The sequence below is a fragment of the Narcine bancroftii genome, chromosome 12 (assembly GCF_036971445.1).
Source record: "Narcine bancroftii isolate sNarBan1 chromosome 12, sNarBan1.hap1, whole genome shotgun sequence".
Taxonomy (NCBI): domain Eukaryota; kingdom Metazoa; phylum Chordata; class Chondrichthyes; order Torpediniformes; family Narcinidae; genus Narcine; species Narcine bancroftii.
Genome location: NC_091480.1, coordinates 19218001 through 19240341, shown reverse-complemented (window position 1 = coordinate 19240341; position 22341 = coordinate 19218001). Strand labels below are relative to the sequence as shown.

The 22341-nt window shown below is 35.5% G+C and overlaps 1 protein-coding gene across 2 annotated transcripts in view; it reads right to left on the bottom strand.

Moving 5' to 3' along the window:
• abcc1 (ATP binding cassette subfamily C member 1 (ABCC1 blood group)) overlaps window positions 1–22341 on the bottom strand; it is an 81993-nt gene that overhangs the window by 35024 nt on the left and 24628 nt on the right. Inside the window, exons 12-16 of one of the 2 annotated variants that reach the window (XM_069905671.1) lie at window positions 20873–21076; window positions 16635–16781; window positions 10010–10097; window positions 8478–8547; window positions 5191–5317 (exon numbers count right to left, since the gene is read on the bottom strand). In XM_069905671.1, the coding sequence (XP_069761772.1) occupies window positions 5191–5317; window positions 8478–8547; window positions 10010–10097; window positions 16635–16781; window positions 20873–21076 (636 nt within the window). The remainder of the gene's footprint in view (window positions 1–5190; window positions 5318–8477; window positions 8548–10009; window positions 10098–16634; window positions 16782–20872; window positions 21077–22341) is intronic. The other variant, XM_069905672.1, reaches the window with a different exon arrangement.

The window sequence follows — 22341 nt, the reverse complement described above, 5'->3', positions numbered from 1 at the left end:
TAACAGTTTTTAACAAATCCCACTCAGTCAATATGAATTAACTCAAGTAAAAATTGAGCTAATCTATTGGCTAGAACCTTAGTCACAAGTTTATAATCAACATTTAACAATGAAATTGGTCTGTAAGATTTTGTATTCAAAGGGTCTCTGCTGGTTAAGATTGTGTGTCTCTAGCTTGTTCTAATACTTCACTAATAACTTCTGAAGCTTTTCATAAAATTCTTTAGTAAACATCCTCTCCTGGAGACTTACTATTAGGCATTGATTTAAGAGGTAAAGATACTTCCTTAATATCTATTGGCTTCTCCAATTCCTCTCTCATCCAATCATTTAAAAAAGGCAATCACACCTTACTTAAAAGTCTATCAATTTTATTTTGATCTTGCTCAACTTCTGAGTATATAATTTCTTATAAAATTCTGTAAAATTCATTTAATATCTTTAGGTATACAAGAAATTCTTGATTTTTTTCTAATAGCATTTATTGTGCTAGATGCTCATTCAGATTTTAACTGCCATGCTAAGACTTCATGTGCCCTTTACCCCAATTCATATTTGTCCAGATCTTTGCAATAAATTTTAAAATCTATGTTTATGATGTATTATATTTCAATTTCTTAGGTCAATTGTGCTTTTTTCCCCCTTTTCAAATGGATTTCTTTATAATTTCTTTATCAAAACATTTCTTTCTTTCTCTAATGTATCTGTTTCAGCAAAATATTGCTTTTTAAGTTTAGATGTAAAACTAATAATGGCCTCTTAAATATGCTTTCAATGCATCCCATAATATAAATAGACAGTCAGTGGATAGTAAATTTGTACCTCAACGTTGTAATTGTTCAGTAATAAAATTACAAAATTCAGAATTGTTTAATAATAAAGGATTAAATCTCCAACGATGTGTAGAATTCATTTTTTCCATTTTTGTATATGTCAATAAAACAAGTGAATGATCCGACAAAATTCTAGACATATTCATCTACCACATTTCCTTGTAAATGAGCTGATAACAAAAAATCAATTCTAAATTAATACAAATAATCTCTTTCAAATTTAATTTCATCTATATATAATCAAATTCACTTCCTTCATCAAGGATATCAATTTTTAGCCATCTTTGTTCTAGTTGTTATTTTACCAGATTTATCAACTAAAGGATCTAAACAACAATTAAAATCACCTCCAAGCATAATTTGATGAAAAGACTGTGCTAAATTTTAAAAATTTTTTTGAAAAAAACACATCTCATCATCAACATTTGGTGCATAAATATTCACAAGTGTCCAACAATCTGAATAAATTTTACAACTTATTATCAAAATTCCTCAAATTCGTATGCAGATTCTGAACTAAATGATTTTTTTTATTAACTAATATTGCCACATTCTAGATTTTGAATTAAGAAGCAAAAACCTGACCAACCCAAACTCTCTTTAATTTTTGAAGTTCCCTCTTTGTTAAATGTGTCTTCTGCAAAAAATGCAACATCTACCTTTCATTTTTTTTTAAAATACAAGATAACACTCGCTTTCTTCCAATTGGATTATTGAGCAAATGTTGCAAATTTTAAATTAGCCATCTCATTTCACTAACATCCAGACCCATGTAGCAGGACCCCCATAAAAAAGTGAAATTAATTCTCATCTCCGCAACAAAGTTCAAATAAAAAATGAAGGAAACAAAAATTAAAATAATAAACCCCCCCCCCCCCCAAAGTACTTATTCTACTACCCCACTTTACTATACGGGTAGCAGCCTAAGCCACTAAGTGACCAACGGTTTCGGTTATATACAATTGGCATCTCTGCCAAACAGAATGAAACAAACTGTATATATAAAGAAAATGAAGTATGATAAGCTTCTTCCAAGTCTTTATTCACTTGATCATCATCAATGAATATCTCTTTGGAATCATTACTCTCCTTTTCTGATTCATCCTTCTGATCTTTTGAAGTTTTCTCCCTTCTCTCTTTTCGTTCTCCATTACCCTTCTTTCCAAAAGTTCCATTTGATTTCTGCATCTGCAGACTGTCCCTTTTTAAGGTCAAGCAAAAGAATTGGCAAATATCGATGCATCTCCATCATCAAAAAATTGTGTTTCGCTCTCCATAAAAAACCTTTGATACCCAGACCTTTGATCTGGGTATCTGAAAGCAAATTTCTAACCCTTCTGCCAGAGGACTTCTTTCGCCGAATTAAATACTTTACACTTTTGCTCTAAGGTCTGCGAAGAAAAATCCATGTTGTCAAGGATTCTGAATCATAAAATTAATTCTCTACGATGGTAACGAAGACACCTTACCAAAACAAATCAGAGCAGTTGACCTGGTAATGGCTCTATGAGCACTATCCAATTCCAGTCTATTCAGAAAAAAATCTGATCCGAAAACTTCTGGGATTCATTTTTGAAAATATTTTACTGGTTCAGGATCTTCAAAGTGTTCCGGAAGTCCCACTATCTTCACATTATTCCTCCAGCTGATTTTCCAAAGAATTAATCATTTTTCTCTATTCCCCACCCAATGAATCATCCGAAGTTTTCAATTTCTGTTGACATTGATCAATATCACAAACACAATCCTCAACTTTATTTTTAACTTTTTCTTGTACTTTATCAAACCTGAAGAAATCCGTTGAGACATAGCCTGGAATATAATCTTTATATTTAGCTGTAGGCCTACCATAAGCTGGAGATACTTCTTCAACTCTCTCCTCTTCACTAATCTCCAATTCCTCTTCAGGGCTTTCAGCTTCAATAGCTCCAGCCCCCAGATCTTCTGCTTCCACCAGTTTAACTTGTCTTCCTCTCCACAACCAGGTCCTAGGCTGGCCCTCCACTGACCCTGGGTCACTGGGTCAGCGAGCACCAGTCCCCACCGCAGAGAGAAAAATATTCGGGCTCGTTTAGATGCTCACCACCTCTCCAGTCTCTGTGGAGAAGCATCTCCTGACGTTGGTACCACCTTGCCCAGAGCTCCGTGGCACTGGTGCCAGCGTCACTTTCGGAACGGCCGCATGTCATCACTGGGGGTGGAGAGGACCACCAATTGAGTCTCCAGGCTCCAACTCCGAGGTAGGCCTCACTTCTTCCAGACTTACCGACTGTTTTAAAACCAGTTTCTTTGCTGTTTGAGGTCTGGTCTCCTTCATATTTATTTCTTAATTCTTCTCCGAAAACTTTTAAACGGGCTTTTCTTTAATCTGTTGGGAGAGATGTTTTTCCCAAGTCCCTTGCCTATGCCATCACACTACACCCCTGGACTTGAGCTTGTTCTCCAGAAAAGAATAGATTTGATACTTTTGAAATTAAAAATAAATTGTACAAGGTAAATTTGTACAGATTGTTTGCACAAACAGGATCAAAAATCCAAAAACATTGCATCATCAATTCAAATTTAAAATTTAGATTAACACATACAGCACAGTAACAGGTCATTTTGGCCGACGAACCCATGCCGCCCAATTACACCCAATTAACCTACATCTCCAGCAGATTTTGAACTTTGGGAGGAAACACACACAGACAAGTGGAGAATGTACAAACTCCTTACAGAAAGCAGATTTGAACCCCGGTCGTGATGCTGGCGTTGTAACAGCGTGGTGCTAACTGCTACACCAACCATGCCGAAATATAAAACAAAACTAAGATGTAAATCACAAGAAAGGGTCTTTACTCAAAGTGAACAAGCATGGAACTTGTTACATGCAAAAATGTTGAAGTAATCCCCTTTGATGCATTCCAATGGAAACTTTATGAAAACTTTAAGGTAAACTGAAGATAATAACGTGAATGAAATTGGGAGGTGGTTAATGTAAACACAGCAATCCTGCTGACCCACTTGGCTTATCTATATGATCCACATTGTCAGTAATTCTATGTAAAAGGATCCTCAACCAAAACTATATTCCCAAACAGTAATAGATAGAAGGGAACAAGAAATTGTACTTCACAAATTCAAACTGTATACACTGCAATATACTATGACACTTTTAGAGGGCATCATCCCCTTCTCAACAAAAGGATTTCTTTGATCAAAATACATGAACAATTTCCTATTGCAGCTACAAAAATCATAACTAGCCACCTGCAAATTGTTCCTTTTCTCACCCCTAACAAGGCTCATAAATCCTCCCCCCCAACAAAAAAACTTGGGTGTTAAAATAGGAACTCAAGTATATAGAGGACTCGTGGCTAGATCAGTGTGCTGGTAAACTTCCCCTTTTGTCTAGCCAGAATGATCATCTGGTCTGTTATCCAGAACAAAATAGGAAGAAGCCAAGTCCTCAAAGGTATGCATCATGAACCAAACTAGGGTTACTTTGGGCATACATTATTCTGCATCAGTCATGGCTGATCAACTTTTCCTTAAAATATTATCTTGCTGTTGCTCCAGTTCCAAAGAAAATATACTGATTTATCTTCCTACATCAACCTCCATGAGAATATTCACTCGCACGTCATAGAGACAAGACAAAAATTTTAAACAAGTTCTTAAAAGTGGTTTGTTAATATAATGCACTGCAGGAAGTACAAATGTTCTTGCTGCCACCCTGGTTTTGAGGAGGTGAGCAAGGAGGCTAATATGAAAATGACACTTTTCCACATATGGAGAAAGGAGGCAGCTGATGGGACTGACAAGGGGGTTGTTTATATTCCTTCCACGACTTACGTAGGTCTTCTTTGTGTTGCTGATTAATGCCCTCAAGATTCTCACTACAACCATATTTCTTCTCTTTGATCAGCTAAAGGGTTCCTGGAGTTGTTTGGGACATTGCACCTTCTCAAGAAAACTTTGACTACATCCTTGATATTTTTTTCCCCTGTCTACCTGATAAACCTGCTCCTACATTAGAGTTTGGAATGGAATATCTATTTGGGAATCTAGTCTTGGATGTGTGAACAATATGGTTTGTGCAACATTGCCAACCTGAGTTTAACTAGGTCCTCAATGGTGCAAACTTTTTGCTTTATCGTGCGAGTGTCTGACCATATTAAGGGAACACATTATCTCCCCCAATAACAAAAACAGTTAAGAGCCAAGAATCATCAACTGAAGACTAATCTAACACATGTAAATAACAAAACTGAACAAGAATCTCCTTTCTTTTATCCAACCTCCAGGTTAGGATTACCCTTTTGTTTTACATATTAGCTTTCTTTCATTTACAAACAAGAGCAAAAGGTTTTACCTTAACAGCAACATAGCCTTCCATTTTCTCCATTTCCCCAAGCAATGCAGAGAGCAAGGAAGATTTGCCACATCCAACATGCCCAACAACAGCCACGAGGGATCCATCAGGAATTTCTATGTCAATGCTGTGGAAAAGGAAATGAAAAAAACAAGATAAATAATTAAATAACAAAAATGAATCTGTGTAGTTTGAGAAAAATGTTTACTAGATTAAACCAGGTAATATTTTATGAAACCCATTAAGTTTTCATTGATATATGGCAGTCATAAATTGCTTCACAAAAATCAAAAAGCACTACAAATGTTTTATTCACTACACATGCAATTCTTTGTAAGATAGAAATTCCACTATTCCAAAGTTTCAGAAGTTATAATTATAATTTTTTTCATTATTCAAAAAAAAATGCCCATAACACCTACAAAATTACTTAATGGTTCCTTATTATAGCCTGTACACACACTAAAAGAAAAACTTTTAACCATTTATTCAATGTTTAAGATGAAAATGTGTTTTGTTATCAGTATTTAATATTGCTGAAATCGGGCAACTTTTGCCAACTGTAATAGCTTTTCAATTGTAATTTGCCCTGCATTTAATGAGAATTATGTGGAAAATAATTGCTGTAATTCTCAATGCAAAAGGTGCATTTGACAGAATTCTGGAGTAATTTAGTGCAAATAAAACAATGTAAAATCTGAAAAATGTAGGGCTTGTAAGCGAATCAGACGATGCCTTCAGAGAAACAAAAACAAAGCTAATATTGTAAAGCACTGAGAGGTAGATGACAGAGCAGAAATTAGAAATTCCAAGTATATTAATACAATGAAGATCCTGAGAACGAGCTCTTTAGGCTGATATTGTGTAATGACACATGATTAACAAATTATCTCATGAGAAATAAAGATCATGGTGTAGATGAATTTCATTTCCAGTTTCAAAGCAACTTGTGACTGAAACAAAGGTCTCAAATGGTACAAAAACAGAAATGACAAAATTGAACTGGAAAAATAAGATTCAGGAGAAAAATTAGCAATGTTAGCCAATTAGGAAAAATATCATAAATCTCAAAGATAATTTTCTGAAAAAATAAAGTTGAGGGAATAGCTACAACAGATGGCAAAGTCAGTAAGGTGGTTAATGTAAATGTACACTGTATATGCCAGCGTACAAGACAGTCTTTGAATGTTAAAAATGTCACCCTAAAACCAGGGGTCATCTTGTATGCCAAAAATATGAACCTTATCAACAAAGTCTCAGCGCACTTCCATGCCAAATATAACATTTGAACCTTAACAGCGAAGTCTCAGCATTCCCCAAATCCTATTGCTGTCGGCTCTGTGCAGGCTTTAAACGGCCTGTTAAAGGAGCCGAGGGTTGTTTAATTTAAAATTTTATTAAAATTTAATGCTTTAAAGGGTAATGTGATTTTAAAATATTGTGAATTAATGTTAAATGAGTCCAGCAGCATCACTCCACTGGTCAACGGAAAGTGCCAGACTTGGGGTAGTCTTATACAGTAAGTATAGCTCAAAACTTACATTTCAGGTAGAAATTTAGAGGAATTGTCTTTTACAGGAATCATCTTGTATGGCAGCAAACAAGGTAGTCTACTCTCCATTCTTTTTCAAATGGTGGAGAATAGACAATGCATTACATATGACTAAAGGCAGGTCTGTGGTTTGCTCTGGGCAACACTTCCAACAAACAGATAACTGGAAAATAATTGATGGGATCTCTAATTATAATTCAATATTAATTTGGTAGACAAATTTATCCACAAAAATTCATATCATATTTAAAATGGTACATCTCTCTGAGGAGGACTTTCTTTGACATCAGTTTGGAGTCAAAGTTACCATATAAAGATTCAATTATAGTTCACTACTGTTTAAGTACTGATTATAAAGGGTTAAAATCATTTGCTTTGAGAAAGAAGGAACACAATTCAGTGCATAATCACAACTCCGGCAGTATTTTATGCCAAGCACTCACTGTTTACCTGATCTCAGAATTATCTCAACCATTTCCTTCTAAGAAAGCACACGAGTCCATGATTTGATTTCAAGGTCATTTAGCAATACAGAATGTTCTAAAATGAAGACAGGGGTGTCCATTTAAACAATCTAAATTGATAAGGCAATCAGAATACCTTCCTTCCACTAGAAGAACTGCAACAGTTCGACTTAACTGCTTATCATCACCAGCTCAAAAGCAATTAGGAATGAGCAATATATGCTCATCTCAACAAAGTGATGAATTAAACAAGGATGTTGTTTAAAAAACAGGAACTTTTGTTGCAATTCTACAGAATTTTGGAAAGGCCATTGCTGGGAGTACCATGCAGAGATCTGGTCCGCCTACAAAGAAGCAGGCCAAAGGAGATTCACCAACCTACCGGTAATTCATGGGATGAGTTGATTATCCCATCAAGGAGGTTAAGTAGGTTAGGCATTTTACTCTCAAGATTTTCAAAGAACTGGAAGATACAAGATCTCAAGGGGGAAATGGCAGCCAGATATTGAGATATTTTCACCAATGGGAAAATATCAAACAAGGGATTTTTTTTAAATGATTGGCCCATTTTCTTGAATTTAAATTCCTTTGTTTGAGATAAAGAGCTAGTCATTAAAAACAGGCATGCATAGATATTTATTCTCATAAAAAGTGATGAATCTCTGCAGTTGTAGAGGCTGCATCAATAGAAATATTTAGGGGTTAAGATTTTTTTTCCACGGGGGATTGAGGGCAGAGAAGGAATTTTTATCTGAGTAGACCAGTCATGACCCTACTGAAGGTCAGAATAGGCTTGAGGGACAAGTTACCTACAACCTGGTTCTATATTTTTCTTTTGGGTTTGTGACATTAATGGCATGGTTTACAAACTGTATCAATAAAAACACTGTATATGCCCATACATATAGTTCAATGTAATAGCTGGACAATTATACTGTAGATTTTCAAAAACCTACATATTTACCACCACTAGGGGCAGTGGTTTAAACAGAAATAAAAAGTCAATTGTGTTTTACAAAACTATGCTGCTTGGGACAGGACAATGCAAGTAGTTGTTTACGTTATTTATTGTTATTTATTTATTATTGTTATTTATTTTTCAACCTTCCTCTCCTATACATACCAACCCATCTTCAATTCCTCTCCTATCAAATTGTGTTTTAATGCACATTGGAAACAAGTGATGTGCAAAAACCACCAATCTGGAAATCATTCTCAAAATAAGATTTTTAAGCATTGCCAGTAATGTGAAGAACTTCTGTGTTTCTTACTTATTAAGGCATGGCTGGTCTTCTTTGGACCAACGGAAGGTTCCTCTATTCATAATGATGCTGTTCAATGCTATTAGAAGAAAATATAATTAATCTTTCAGACAAATAACATTCTTCAAATCTCTCACTGGAATCGCTATTTTGACCTTATTGACATAAGATATAAATATGAGCTACTGTTCATGAAGTGAATAATTTTTTTTTTTAATTCAACCAATTTACAATAAAAATTATTCACATTACAGCAAAGGAATTATAAGAAAGCAACTTTATATGAAATGAAACACTTGTGGTGTGTCTCAAGATTATAGCTCCGGAAATAAGACACACACACGCCAAGAAGTGCAGTTGACACTAATTTAATGAACTGGCTGCTCTCTTTTATCTTGTCAGGCTGGCCCTGGCTGCCACTCCACCAACGGGCATGGCCATTGTTCCTTCAGACTCTGATTGGTGATTTCACGACTCGCCATCAGTGTTTGGCTGGATCGGCCTGTTTTGCTTCAGTGTCAACAGGTGTGGTTTGTGCCACCCTGGGCACTGATTGGCCCTTTCGCAATCTGTTGTCGGTGATTGGCTGGCTACACCGTATGGGAACAGGCTGCTGATGCTGCCCGTTCGAACAGTGACTTCTGTGTCAGCCTGTGGCAATGGCCACGGGCCGCTACACACTGCTATTTAAAAAGTTGTTAATTGATTGAAATCTACTGGTGCCTGCCACATTGACCACCACCAGTGGGCTGATCTCGCCTCCAACCGTGCATCTTGGCACCTCACAGTTCGGCGGGCAGCAACCTCCTTTGAAGAAGACCGCAGAGCCCACCTCACTGACAAAAGGCAAAGGAGGAAAAACCCAACACCCAACCCCAACCAACCAATTTTCCCTTGCAACCATGCCTGCCTGTCCCGCATCAGACTTGTCAGTCACCAACGAGCCTGCAGCAGACGTGGACATACCCCTCCATAAATCTTCGTCCGCGAAGCCAAGCCAAAGAAAAAAGAAAAATTGATTGAAGCTCTGAAATATCCCAAGCACTTAAATGTATAGGGAAATCTTCTCTTTTTAATAAACAGCAAAATTCCTCTTGGGAATTAGTGGGTTTTTTAAGTTTTAATTTGCTTGCCATTTATGCCACTTGCTTTTTAAACTGACTAAAATACATACATGACTCATTGACTTCGGGGTTCTGAGAATCATACAACTCATTTTTAATGTTTTCTTTCTCTCATTTTTGAGAAAACAGTCAGTAAAATATTCCTAAATCACAAACACAAGATTGGGAAGAACATGCAGAGTGATTTTTCAATCACCATCTCTTGCTATATGATGTTGTCCAATTTGACACAACTGGATCATTCAACGGTTAAAACTGCAACGCCAATCCTGAACTGACAGAACAAATATATTCTTTACAAAATAAGATTTTTTTTTTTAAAACCAGAATTTTATAATATATTTACAGGGGTAAGTTTTGATAAAGTATGCAAGATGCTAAACATAGGTTTATGCAGGTAAACTTCATTGCACTTACAGCCTGGAGGGAGGTTTTTGTCCACAGCACCTAGATCCAATTCATCATGAGAGAGAAACGTCTCAAGACGTTCTAAAGAAACTTTTGCCTGCAAACAAAAATATTTAACAATATTCTGCAAATTCCAAATTAAAAATGACTTTGAAAATAATCTTTTGTAAATGTAACAAGACTTTATAATAACAAACAAAAAGGATAATTTTTTTTCATCCAAAAAATTGAGAAATTTCTTGCTTGGCAAGAAAGCAGTGAAAAGTTGCAGACACCTCAGACACTCATTTGTCTGGATAATTCAATTTTTGTCCAATACCATGAATAGGATCCAGACTCTACTTTCAATTAGAAATTAACAGAAAGAGGAGTCACGTGATGGAGTAGTGGCCGGTCAGGGAATTCCAACCCTCTCCGGAAAAGTTGAAAAAAAACGCACAAAACACAAAGGTACAAGAATAAAAATTAAAATAAAGTAAATGTAAAGGTGAGAAGAAAATGGCAGCAAAGAGAGAAAAGTCGAAAGCAACGGGAAGAAGAGAAGAAGAAAGAACGTCGGAAGAAGAATGTGAAGGCCTTACCTGTCCGAGGAGGCCCGCCGCGGAGAGAGAAGCCCGCTCCCTAAGGTCGATGGAAGTCCCGAGCTCGGAACTACAAAAATGGCTCGCGGAGCCGAGCAAAAGTGCGCGATCGCGCATGAAAAAAAAACACACTGACGGGAGGGGGGAACAGCTGAGGAGTCGATCTCCACAGCTGAGAGTGACAGCTGCAACGCAGCAACAGGAAGAGAACACTGAAAACAACGAGAACAAGAAAGAAGAGAGCAAAAAGAAAACAAGGAAACAGCAGATGGCCAACCCAGAGGAAGAAGAAGAAGAACATAGAGAAATGGAAGAAGGGAAAGGCAGGACAATGGATATATTTTTTTTAAAGAATATATGGAATCAGTAAAAGAATGGCATTTACAAGAATTTAATGAAATAAAAAGAAGAATTAAGAGTGCAGAAGAAAAAATGAATAAAATAGAGATGGTCATATCAGAGATAGGAAAAAGAGTGGACAATGTGGAAGAACGAGAAATAATCGTAGAAATGGGAGTAGAGGACTTAAAACAGAAATTAGAAGAATCTAACAAAAAAGTTAAAGAGGCACAAGAGCTGTTAGCTCAGAAGATAGATATAATGGAAAACTATAATAGAAGAAATAATATAAAGATAGTGGGCCTTAAGGAAGATGAAGAAGGCAAGAATATGAGAGAATTTATAAAAGATTGGATCCCCAGGGTCCTAGGAAGACCAGAATTACAGGAAGAAATGGAAATAGAGAGGGCACATAGAACACTAGCCCCGAAATCACAGCCGCAGCAAAAACCAAGATCCATTTTAGTAAAATTCTTAAGATATACAACAAGAGAAAATATATTGGAGAAAGCAATGAAGAAAATAAGAGAAGACAAAAAGCCACTGGAATACAAAGGTCAAAAAATTCTTTTCTATCCAGACATAAGTTTTGAACTCCTGAAGAAGAGGAAGGAGTTCAATACAGCAAAAACGATCCTATGGAAAAAAGGATATTAATTTATGTTAAAGCACCCAGCGGTACTTAAAATAGTTATTCCACGGCAACAAAACAGACTATTCTCGGATCCGGAGGAAGCACGAAAATTTGCAGAACAACTACAAAACAAGCAGAGAGATGAAGACATGTAATGAGAGTAAAAATGACCACGAACTATATGTATGTGTGTGTGTATATATATAGATGTGTATGTATATATGTGTGTACATGAGTGTATCCGTATTTAGAGGAAAATATATAGAGTATAGATAAGAATTAATAAGGGAATGAAAGGGAACAGAGGAAATAAGGAGGGAATTAAAAGAGTGACCTTTGTTATATATGAAAATTGAAATCTTTTCCGGGGGGGGGTGGGGGGGCTGGGTGGGGAGGTGTTACGGTCACTGCAAAATCAGTTGACGCTTGCGAGTGAATTCGCAAATTCAAATGGAGAGGGGAGATGTGGTTGCCCGACAAGGGATAAAGGGCAACTCAGGAGGGGGAGGGGAGAATGGGGTTTTAGAAATTTTAGATAGGAGAATAAGGGATATGTTTGATGTTTTAGAAAAGTTGTCTTATAAAGTGTTCAAAATAAGAAAGCAGAAATGGATAAGAAGGAAAGGTGATGATGAGGAAACGGAAAGGGAAGATAAAGTATGAAATGGCTACGTTGAACTATATGACTTTAAATATTAATGGAATACATAACCAAATCAAAAGGAAGAAACTGCTAAATTTACTGAAAAAAGAAAAAATTGATATAGCATTCGTGCAAGAAACACATTTAACTGAAATGGAGCATAAGAAATTAAAGAGAGATTGGGTAGGACATGTAACAGCAGCGTCATATAATTCAAAAGCTAGAGGAGTAGCTATATTAATCAGTAAAAATGTACCAATTAAAATAGAAGAGGAAATAATAGATCCAGCAGGGAGATATGTAATGATAAAATGTCAGATATATTCGGAGTTTTGGAATTTACTCAATGTATATTCACCTAACGAAGAAGATCAAAAATTTATGCAAGATATTTTTTTGAAGATAGCAGACACGCAAGGGAACATATTAATAGGAGGGGATTTCAACCTTAATTTGGATTCAAATATGGATAAAACTGGGAAAAAGATTAACAGAAAGAACAAAGTAACCAAATTTATAATTAAATCGATGCCATAAATGCAACTTTTGGATATATGGAGGAAACAACACCCAAAGGAAAAGGAATATTCATATTATTCGGGTAGACATAAAACATACTCAAGAATAGACCTATTCCTGTTATCAGCTCGTATGCAAGACAGAGTAAGAAAAACAGAATATAAAGCTAGAATATTATCGGACCATTCACCCTTGATATTGACAATAGAGTTAGAGGACATCCCTCCAAGAATGTATAGATGGAGATTAAACTCCATGCTACTTAAAAGGCAGGATTTTAGAGAATTCATTGAAAGACAAATTAAAATGTAATAAATACGGAATCAGTGAAAGATAAGTTTATACTGTGGGACGCAATGAAAGCGTTCATCAGAGGGCAAATAATAAGTTATGTAACCAAGATGAAGAAGGACTACAATCAGGAAACAGAGCAGTTGGAAAGGGAAATAGTAAATATAGAAAAAGATTTAGCAATGAAGGAAGACACAACTAAAAGAGAATTGGCAGATAAAAAAATAAAATATGAAACACTACAAACATATAAGGTGGAGAAGAACATAATGAAGACAAAACAGAAATATTATGAACTAGGGGAAAAAACACACAAAATTCTAGCATGGCATCTTAAGACAGAACAAACTAAGAGAATGGTATTGGCATCAAAGAAAAAAGACAAACAAATCACATATAATCCAATGGAGATTAATGAAAACTTCAGAGAATTCTATGAACAATTATACCAAACTGAAAACGAAGGGAAAGAAGACAAAATAGATGAATTTCTAACTAAAATTGAACTACCAAAATTACAAATAGAAGAGCAAAATAAATTAACAGAACCATTTGAAATAGTAGAAATACAAGAGATAATAAAAAAAACTACCAAATAATAAAACAACAGGAGAGGATGGATTCCCAATAGAATTCTATAAAACATTTAAAGATTTATTAATTCCTCCCCTCCTGGAAGTAATCAACCAGATTGACAAAACACAAAGCTTACCAGATTCATGCAAAACAGCAATAATTACAGTAATACGAAAGACAGGGAAAGATCCACTCGCACCAGTATCATATAGACCAATATCATTACTTAACACAGATTATAAGATAATAGCTAAACTATTAGCAAACAGATTAGCCGATTATGTACCTAAAATGGTAAATCTAGACCAAACTGGATTTATTAAAAAAAGATGAACAACAGACAATATTTGTAAATTTATTAACTTAATTCATGCAGTAGAAGGGAGTAAAGCGCCAACAGTAGCAGTTGCTTTAGACGCAGAGAAGGCCTTCGACAGAGTAGAATGGAATTATTTATTCAAAGTATTGCAAAAATTCAGTTTACCAGAGAAGTATATTAATTGGATTAAAGCATTATATAAGGGGCCATTTGCAAAAGTGGCAGTAAATGGATATATATCAAAGCAATTTAATTTAAGCAGATCAACAAGGCAGGGATGCCCACTATCACCCTTATTGTTCGCGTTAGCTATAGAACCACTAGCAGAATTGATAAGAACAGAAAATAAAATATAAGGGATAAAAATAAAAGACAAGGAATATAAAATCAGTTTATTTGCGGATGATGTTATAGTATACTTAACAGAACCAGAATTGTCAATAAAAGAATTACATAAGAAATTGAAGGAATATGGAGAAGTGTCAGGTTACAAGATTAACGCAAATAAAAGTGAAGCAATGCCAATGAATAATGCGGATTTCTCAAAATTTAAGAAGGAATCACCATTCAGATGACAAATGCAAGCAATAAGATACCTAGGTATACAAATAAATAAAAACCTCGTCCATCTATATAAACTCAATTATTATCCATTAATGAAAAAAAATTACAGGACGATTTAGAGCATTGGAAAGATTTACCACTAACACTAATAGGAAGGATAAACTATTAAAATGAACATTTTCCCAAGGATACAATACCTATTTCAGGCATTGCCAATACACTTGACAGAGAAATTCTTCAAGGAGTTAAAGAAAATAATAAGGAAATTTTTATGGAAAGGGGGTAAACCGAGGATAGCACTAGATAAATTAACAGAAACCTATCAGATTTTTATCAAACATGGGAAAAGCCAGATTGGACTAGATTAGAACTAGATAAAATAGGGGAGAAGATACCTGAACATATATTATATAAATGGCTTGAAAAATTGGTACAACGTAGGAGTTCTCCGGTATTACATCATCTGCTCAATATTTGGAAGAAGATTCATGTAGAAAGGAATAAAACAAATTACCAATTACCAAAACTAATACTGATGCAAAACCAGTTAATCCCTTTTACAATAGATAACCTTTCCTTTAAAGAATGGGAGAAAAAAAGGGATCAAAAGAATAGAAAATTGTTTTTCAGGAAATAAATTACTATCCTTTGAACAAATGAAGGATAAATATAATATAACTCAAGATACAGTGTTGGCATACTACCAACTGAGATCCTACTTGAAGGACAAATTGGGAAGCAGTCTGAGGTTACCAGAGGCAAGTAATTTTGAATATGTGATTACAGATACAATGATAATCAAAAAATTTATAACAAATATGTATATTAAACTGCAAGAAAAGGAGAATGAGGAAACAAATGGTAAAACTAAACAAAAATGGGAACAAGATTTAAATATAAAGATAAAAAAGGAAACATGGGAGAAGTTATGCTCTGGAACTATGAGAAATACAATAAACACGAGGTTACGTATGATACAATATAACTGGATACACAGGCTATACATTACACCTCAAAAGTTAAATAAATGGGACCCAACAGTATCTGACAGATGTTTTTGTTGTAAAAAAGAAATGGGAACAACAATTCATGCAATCTGGACATGTGAGAAAGTAGAAAAATTTTGGGAAGATCTAAACCAGATCTTACAGAAATTACAGAAAACAATATACCAAAAAACCCAGAGATCTTCCTCCTAAGTAACATAAAAAACAAAGAATTTGGACTTGATTTGGATGGTGCACAAAAAAGATTTGTTATGATAGCTCTAGCCGTAGCAAAAAAATGTATTATGTCAGCCTGGAAATTAGAAGATAATTTGAGAATACAACAATGGCATATAGAAATGAATAAATGTATTCCACTAGAAAAAATAACATATAATTTAAGAAATAATATTGAAATATTTGAACAAATATGGGAGCCCTACATGAAACACAATAGAGAAAACCTACCGGGGACATCTACCACCTAAAATAACAAAAGAAGGAAATGAAAAGAATTGACTCAGTGGAATTTCTTGTTTAATTTTATTGAATGACATTGTTTGACTAGTTTAATGTATCTTAGATTCTGTACTTTAAATGAATGGGGGGGGAGGTAGGGATGGGAGGAGGGGGGAGGGAGAAAATGACACTGTATATATTTGAAAAGGAAAATGTATGTATCTTGGTCAATGTGGTTTATGGTGTGAAAAATAAAAAAAAATAAAAAAAAAAAATTAACAGAAATTAGTTAGTTATTGAATCATAATTTTATGGCATTAAAGTAGTCATGAATCTACTATGCTCACAGAGAAGGCCAACCACGCTTTCTAGGCATTGGTTCACGGGCTTTGTTATTTTTTGAAATTTCAAGTCCTATTCAATCACATCAAGTACATTTTAAACACAAATTTGAACAATGATGGGCAAACTTCCAACACCATCTGGGGAACAATATAATTTTCCCAATCCATAGAATTCCAACCAATCTAATCTTACCCCAGGTAAAATTCTCAACCAAAGCAACACTCCTAAAGTCAAATTTAGAAAGGATGGCAACTTCTTTGAAAGACAATGCCAGGCAGGAGACACTCTGAATGCAAATACTCGGAAAAATCAGTACCCTATTTGTAAGTTCATAATTAGCACGTTTACATTGAAATTTTTTTTTTTTTTTAAACTTACCTGCACCAAACTACTAATAACCATGGATAGCATGTTCAGTGGGAATCTGAGAATGTTAAACAGGACCAAAGAAACAAAAGCTTTCTCAGAATCCAAAATATTCTTCTCATCAACAAGCACATATACTCCAAATGTACTTAAAGCAACCTATTGGAAATGAAGAGGCAACAAATTGGAATGGATTTCTTGCATATATAGCAGATAAATACAAAAGATTTAAATAACCAAAGAGGCACAGAAGCATTTTGAACAGAGAAAGTTTGGGTATGTTCATGTAAACAATGCGATCTAATATTTCACGACAAATGAATATCTGAGAATACTTCTTACTTTGCAGTATACAATCAAAAGTTGACCCAATTGAAAGATTTGTGCCTGTTTGCAGCAAAATTGCCTCTACAAAGATATTAACACCATTTTGTAACAAAATTGTACAATGACTTAAGCAAATGTGCAATTTTCTAAACAACTGGATCATTGTGTGATGTGTTCAAGCAAACATCAATTTGCTGTTTGGTCTTTCTACCCTCTTGAGATAGGAGCAGAGCCACACAGCCACTGCAATATAGAACATCTCCCGTATTTGGATCCCCATTGCTGTTCCTCTTGCAAGTATTAATAACTGTAACTGCAGGAATTGGCAGTTTTGCATAGTGAACTAATTCTACTAATTAGTAATGCTAATTAGGGTTCAAACTACTAAAAAAGCCAGGCATCATTTCATTGCCATCTTGTTTTAACTATGTGTGTGATCATTTAATGCACTGTTCTAAATTTAAGGCTGAAAACAAATGAATAATATCTCAATAATGAAGTTTAAAGTGTTGCTGAAGAAAGATTTGAGATCAACCCAATTGATATTGCAAAGATGAGCTGATGTACATTAAACAGAGTGCTACAAAATGTTTAGTCTGAAGGATGACATGGACAATCTGCTATAAAGTACAATCCAGATTCAATGAGACAGCTTGTATAACAAAAATAAATACCTGAAGACAGCAACTGAAATAACATTTTGTAGCTTTGATTAGTTTGCAATGTTAATTGAGCTGAAGGGATATAGTACAACGAATGAGAAAACTACAGGTACACGATCCTTTATCCAGAACCCTTGGGGGACAGTGCGTTCCGAATTTCAGATTTTTCCAGATTTCGGAAAGCCCACCCAAATCGTGCTGCCGTAACCACCCCACTCCCTTCCAGTCGCCCGGCTGTCTCCCCCGACCGCGGTTCCCCAGCCACCCGGCAGCCTCCCCCAACTCCCGGTCATCACTTGCCGGATTTTGGAGCTTTCCGGATTTTAGATGTCCAGATAAAGGATCTTGTACCTGTACCTGTTCTGTGCTGTATATGGTTATATGGTTATATTAATTTAAGGAAAAACTGGATAATTACATGAAGGGAAGAGGATTGGAGGGGTATGGACCAGGTGCTGGTCAGGGGGACTAGGAGGGTGGGGATTTGTTCCGGTAGGGTCAAACTGGCCTGTTCTATGCTGTATATGGTTAAATGGTTAAACAGATTTCAGTTGAATTTGTGACATCCTCTAACTTGAATACCAGTTTGAAAAATAATAGTTATGACAGATCCTTTACAGTCATCTTAACAGAAATGAAGTTATGGGATAGTTCTGAAACTTTATAGCTAACTAATTATTCTACAAGTATGGCAGCTGATCCCATGATTGTACACAATGCAGAAAAAGTTCAACTCAATAATATTTAATAAACAAACACAAAATCACAATTCTATTAAGAAATAAATCTTCCCTGTCTCGATAACCTGGATGTGCCAAAATATCTGGCAGTCATTTAACAATGATGGAAAGCTATGAGAACCAGTAGAATCAAATCCACTTGCAAAATACAAGGTCAAATAAATTCTAAATAATGGATAGACAGAAAAAAAAATCAATCGCAAGTTCAACATTTGTTTTTTCTAATCAGTGAAGTATTTAGTTAAAAATCAGTCTGCCTACTCCAAATAATTAAAAACTCTGTAAACTGCATAGGACAGTGATAAATTGGTCTGGACTGCATCAGTTCTTTTAGGCAGAAAGCAACACAACTGCATACTGTTGTAGAACTCTCTAATTTTCATCTTTACAGTATTATGCCATCTATTCTTGATCACAAATACACTCTTAAAATATATCGAGAATTCTTTCGTCATAAATTCTTTCCCAAAGACACTTTATCCAGAATAATATATTGCAGGCAGCAATGCAACTCTGGAGTGCATTCTTTAACCTAATGTAGGCATAAAATTATTGTAGCTAGTGTGCAGTGCTTTCCTTGTGAGCTTTAAAAACTTAATTCATTCGCTGAATGAAAATATTACCCAACCTCATTAAACTCCTGCCTTTCCTTCCCCACCATCCCCTTCTGAAAATAAATCAAAATCTTCCAAATGGTTATGTAAATGTCATGTTTTCAGGAATTGTTTCAATTTCATCCAATTTATAAATATTTGAATTTTTACACCTAAAGCTGCCTTGTTTCAATACTCAGCACTGCACCACTTTTTAAAAAATAAATGGCTAGTAAAATCAGTCATTTTTATGCCTATAATTGAATAGGGGCCAATTAAATTTTTGGAGTGAAGCCTGTGACTCAAAGCATGGGATTCAATCAGCAATGGTCAATCAGTTAAGAATGCTAAGGATTTCTTGACATTATGTTACAATTATCTAGGAGCTTTAATTGTAACTAATTTAATTTGTTACCTCTGATGGACATATCAAACAAGACCAACCATGGGAGATTATAGGTACAAGTGGACAAGCGTAAAACAACATGAGGTTTTTATTCTAAGACTTAAGTGGGTGGCAGTAACGTAAATAACTGTTTGGAGCATGACAGTGATATGAAGGTAGCAGTGGAGAGTTATTATTCCAACAGAAAACCATTGAGGAAGGAAGGAAAAAGCCCATTGGTCAAATAAAATTATAGTATGCATTCAAGATTAATTTATTGCATGTAATAAAACAATGTAATATGACACGAAAAAGTCACCATTGGTATTGCCCAGCACCCCTTACAGTAAGAGAAAAAGAAGCAAAAAAGAAAGTCCCTTCAGAGTCACTGAGTGCCCGTGGATTCACTTCTACCATTCCCGCAGCCTCTATGGCTGCGCAGAACTCTATTCTATACATTAGCAACCTGAGCTCCAGATTCAAACCTATGATATGATTAGGAAGAGTGTGTGTGTGTGTATGACTAAGTTGGAATTTATTGAAGCCAACATGCAGGAGTTCATTTGATATAATCTCCATAAATTTGATGGCAGCATTTTGTGAAGATCCACAGATCAGAAAAGGGTGAATAAATCAAATGAAAATAGATAGTCAACAGGATTTTTAGCAATTGAATAGCTGCGGGCAGTAAGGAATAGACGGGGCTTGATGCTAGATCTGATGGAGGGTCATCGACCTAAAACACTGTTTCTGTTTTTCTCTCCACATACTTGCCTCATCTGTTAAACATTTATGTTTCTCAGAAAGGTCCCTTGCTTTTCTGTATAACAATGATTTGGATTTAAATGCAAGGCCCATGACACAATGAAGGAAACAGAGGTTAATTTATAAACAGCTACTTCCCAAAATAAAACCATAATTAACCAGATAAATCTGTTTTATGTCCCATAACTAAATATAATCTGCAACTACAATACATCTAAGCCACCTCACCTTCTCTAGTTTAAATAGTGTCAAGAACTTTTATCACTTCAAATAGCTGATTGTGACTTGGTTTTTAGTGGTCCAGTTTCTCTTGTGGAAATTGAACAGAGTATCCTCCAGTTGAGAAGTGAGTGTGCCTCCAAATGAATCACCCTAGCTCAAATGCAGCTCAAATGATGGCATGGTCGCATACATGCGAGTCAAGGTTTCATTGTCTGCATTTTTAATAATATGCTTAATCAATCTAAATGACTACAATGTTGAACACTATTTTTTTTTATGGAGACCAAATTATTTAATTTCAGTGCCACCACCACAAGAGTGTTAATTAAATCTTCCATTTACAAAGAAATCCATGGAAATAATATATCCATTTAGTACTGATTGGGTTTTTATTCATTTGTAGTGTTCCAACCAAGAGAAAGGTAATTTTAGGCATTTTTCTTCTATTGGCATTCCTGGCCAGTCACTGAAGTACAAACGAAAAATGGCAAAAGGAAAAAAAAAATCCAAATCTTTTTGGATTAGATTTTGTTCCATCCATGAACTATTCACTTACCAGAAATGGTGCACAGTTCCAAGTGAATGTAGATAATGCTAAGAGATAGGCAGAACTCTTGAGGACTTTGAGCTCCCTCTGTCTAATGAGCTGCACCTTTTCCTGAAATGCCAGCTCCCATGCATACAACTTCATTACTTTTATTCCATTGAGAATTTCATTCATCAGTTTGATACGGTCATCTTTTTCCTTCATCTGTGTCACCTGAATTAATCAGACGAACAGTTCTACTTTATATTTTGCCCCATTTCAAGGAATTATCAAAAAATTCAGATAAAATGGCATTAATAATTCCCAATGTGACACTCAGATTTCAGATTAATTGTCAGGGTACATACATGACATCACATACAACCTTGAGATTCTTTTTTTTCCTGCAGGCAAGGCAGTATCACCACCGACTGGCAGTGCACACAAAACTGTACTCAACGTACACGTGTAAACAAACTGACTGAGCAATACAGAGAGGGAAAAAAATTTCAATAAGTTCAAAAGTAAGAGTGCTTAAATGAGTCCCTGACTGAGTTTGTTGTTGAGGAGTCCGATTGTGGAGGGGTAGCAGCTGTTCCTGAACCTGGTGATGTGAGCCTTGTGGCACTTATTCCTCTGTTCGGATGGTGGCAGTGAGAAGAGCATGTGTTGGGTGATGAGGATCCTTGACGAATGCTGGAATTAAAGCATGGTTTCATGACTGATGTGAATGCCTCTCAGGGTGAATGGACAAAGGGGATCCAATTTCATTATAATCATGCAATTAAGATTAAAAACAATGCTCTTATACCATCAAAGCAAAGCAGCCCCCAAACAATGAGTAGCTTACTGCTTAGTTTCTCTTCACTCAATGTTCTTTGGGTAAAGCAGACCACCTGCCTGCCTTGTCCCGAAACAATTATTGCCCCAAGAAAAACAACTTCTGCCATAAAGCCAAGTTCAGGGGCAAAACTGCAAACTGACATCACTGCACTGCAGGCCTGTGCATCAAGGCATCATTGTTCTGATGTTTTCAATTACAGCACATTTCCTAAGAGAATATAATCTACATAAATTAGATATATTTTCCACAGCACATCCAAAATCTGCTCCTACAATAAGGACGCATGGTTTAGGGTGAAAGGACAGGACAATGGTGTGAGTCAGCTAAACAAGAATTTACAGGGGTACTCTATCACCCAGTGTTGCTGCCATTTTAAAAAAATATTTCATATTTAGGTGAGAGGGTTTAGAAACCTATTAAACATATTTTTAAAAAGTAACCCATCTCTGTACTCTCGGCAAATCCAATTCGAGAATATTGCATCCTGATATCATTGGAAAAGAATTTGTGAAGGTGCCTTGTGTAAAAGGAACCGCTTGTTTTACTTTTCAAGAATCAATTACACCATTTTAGTTATCACTCCAATTTTTAACTTTTTGTCATGTTTCACTTCGACCACAAGACTGAAAATGTCAACCAAGTGACCGTGTTATTG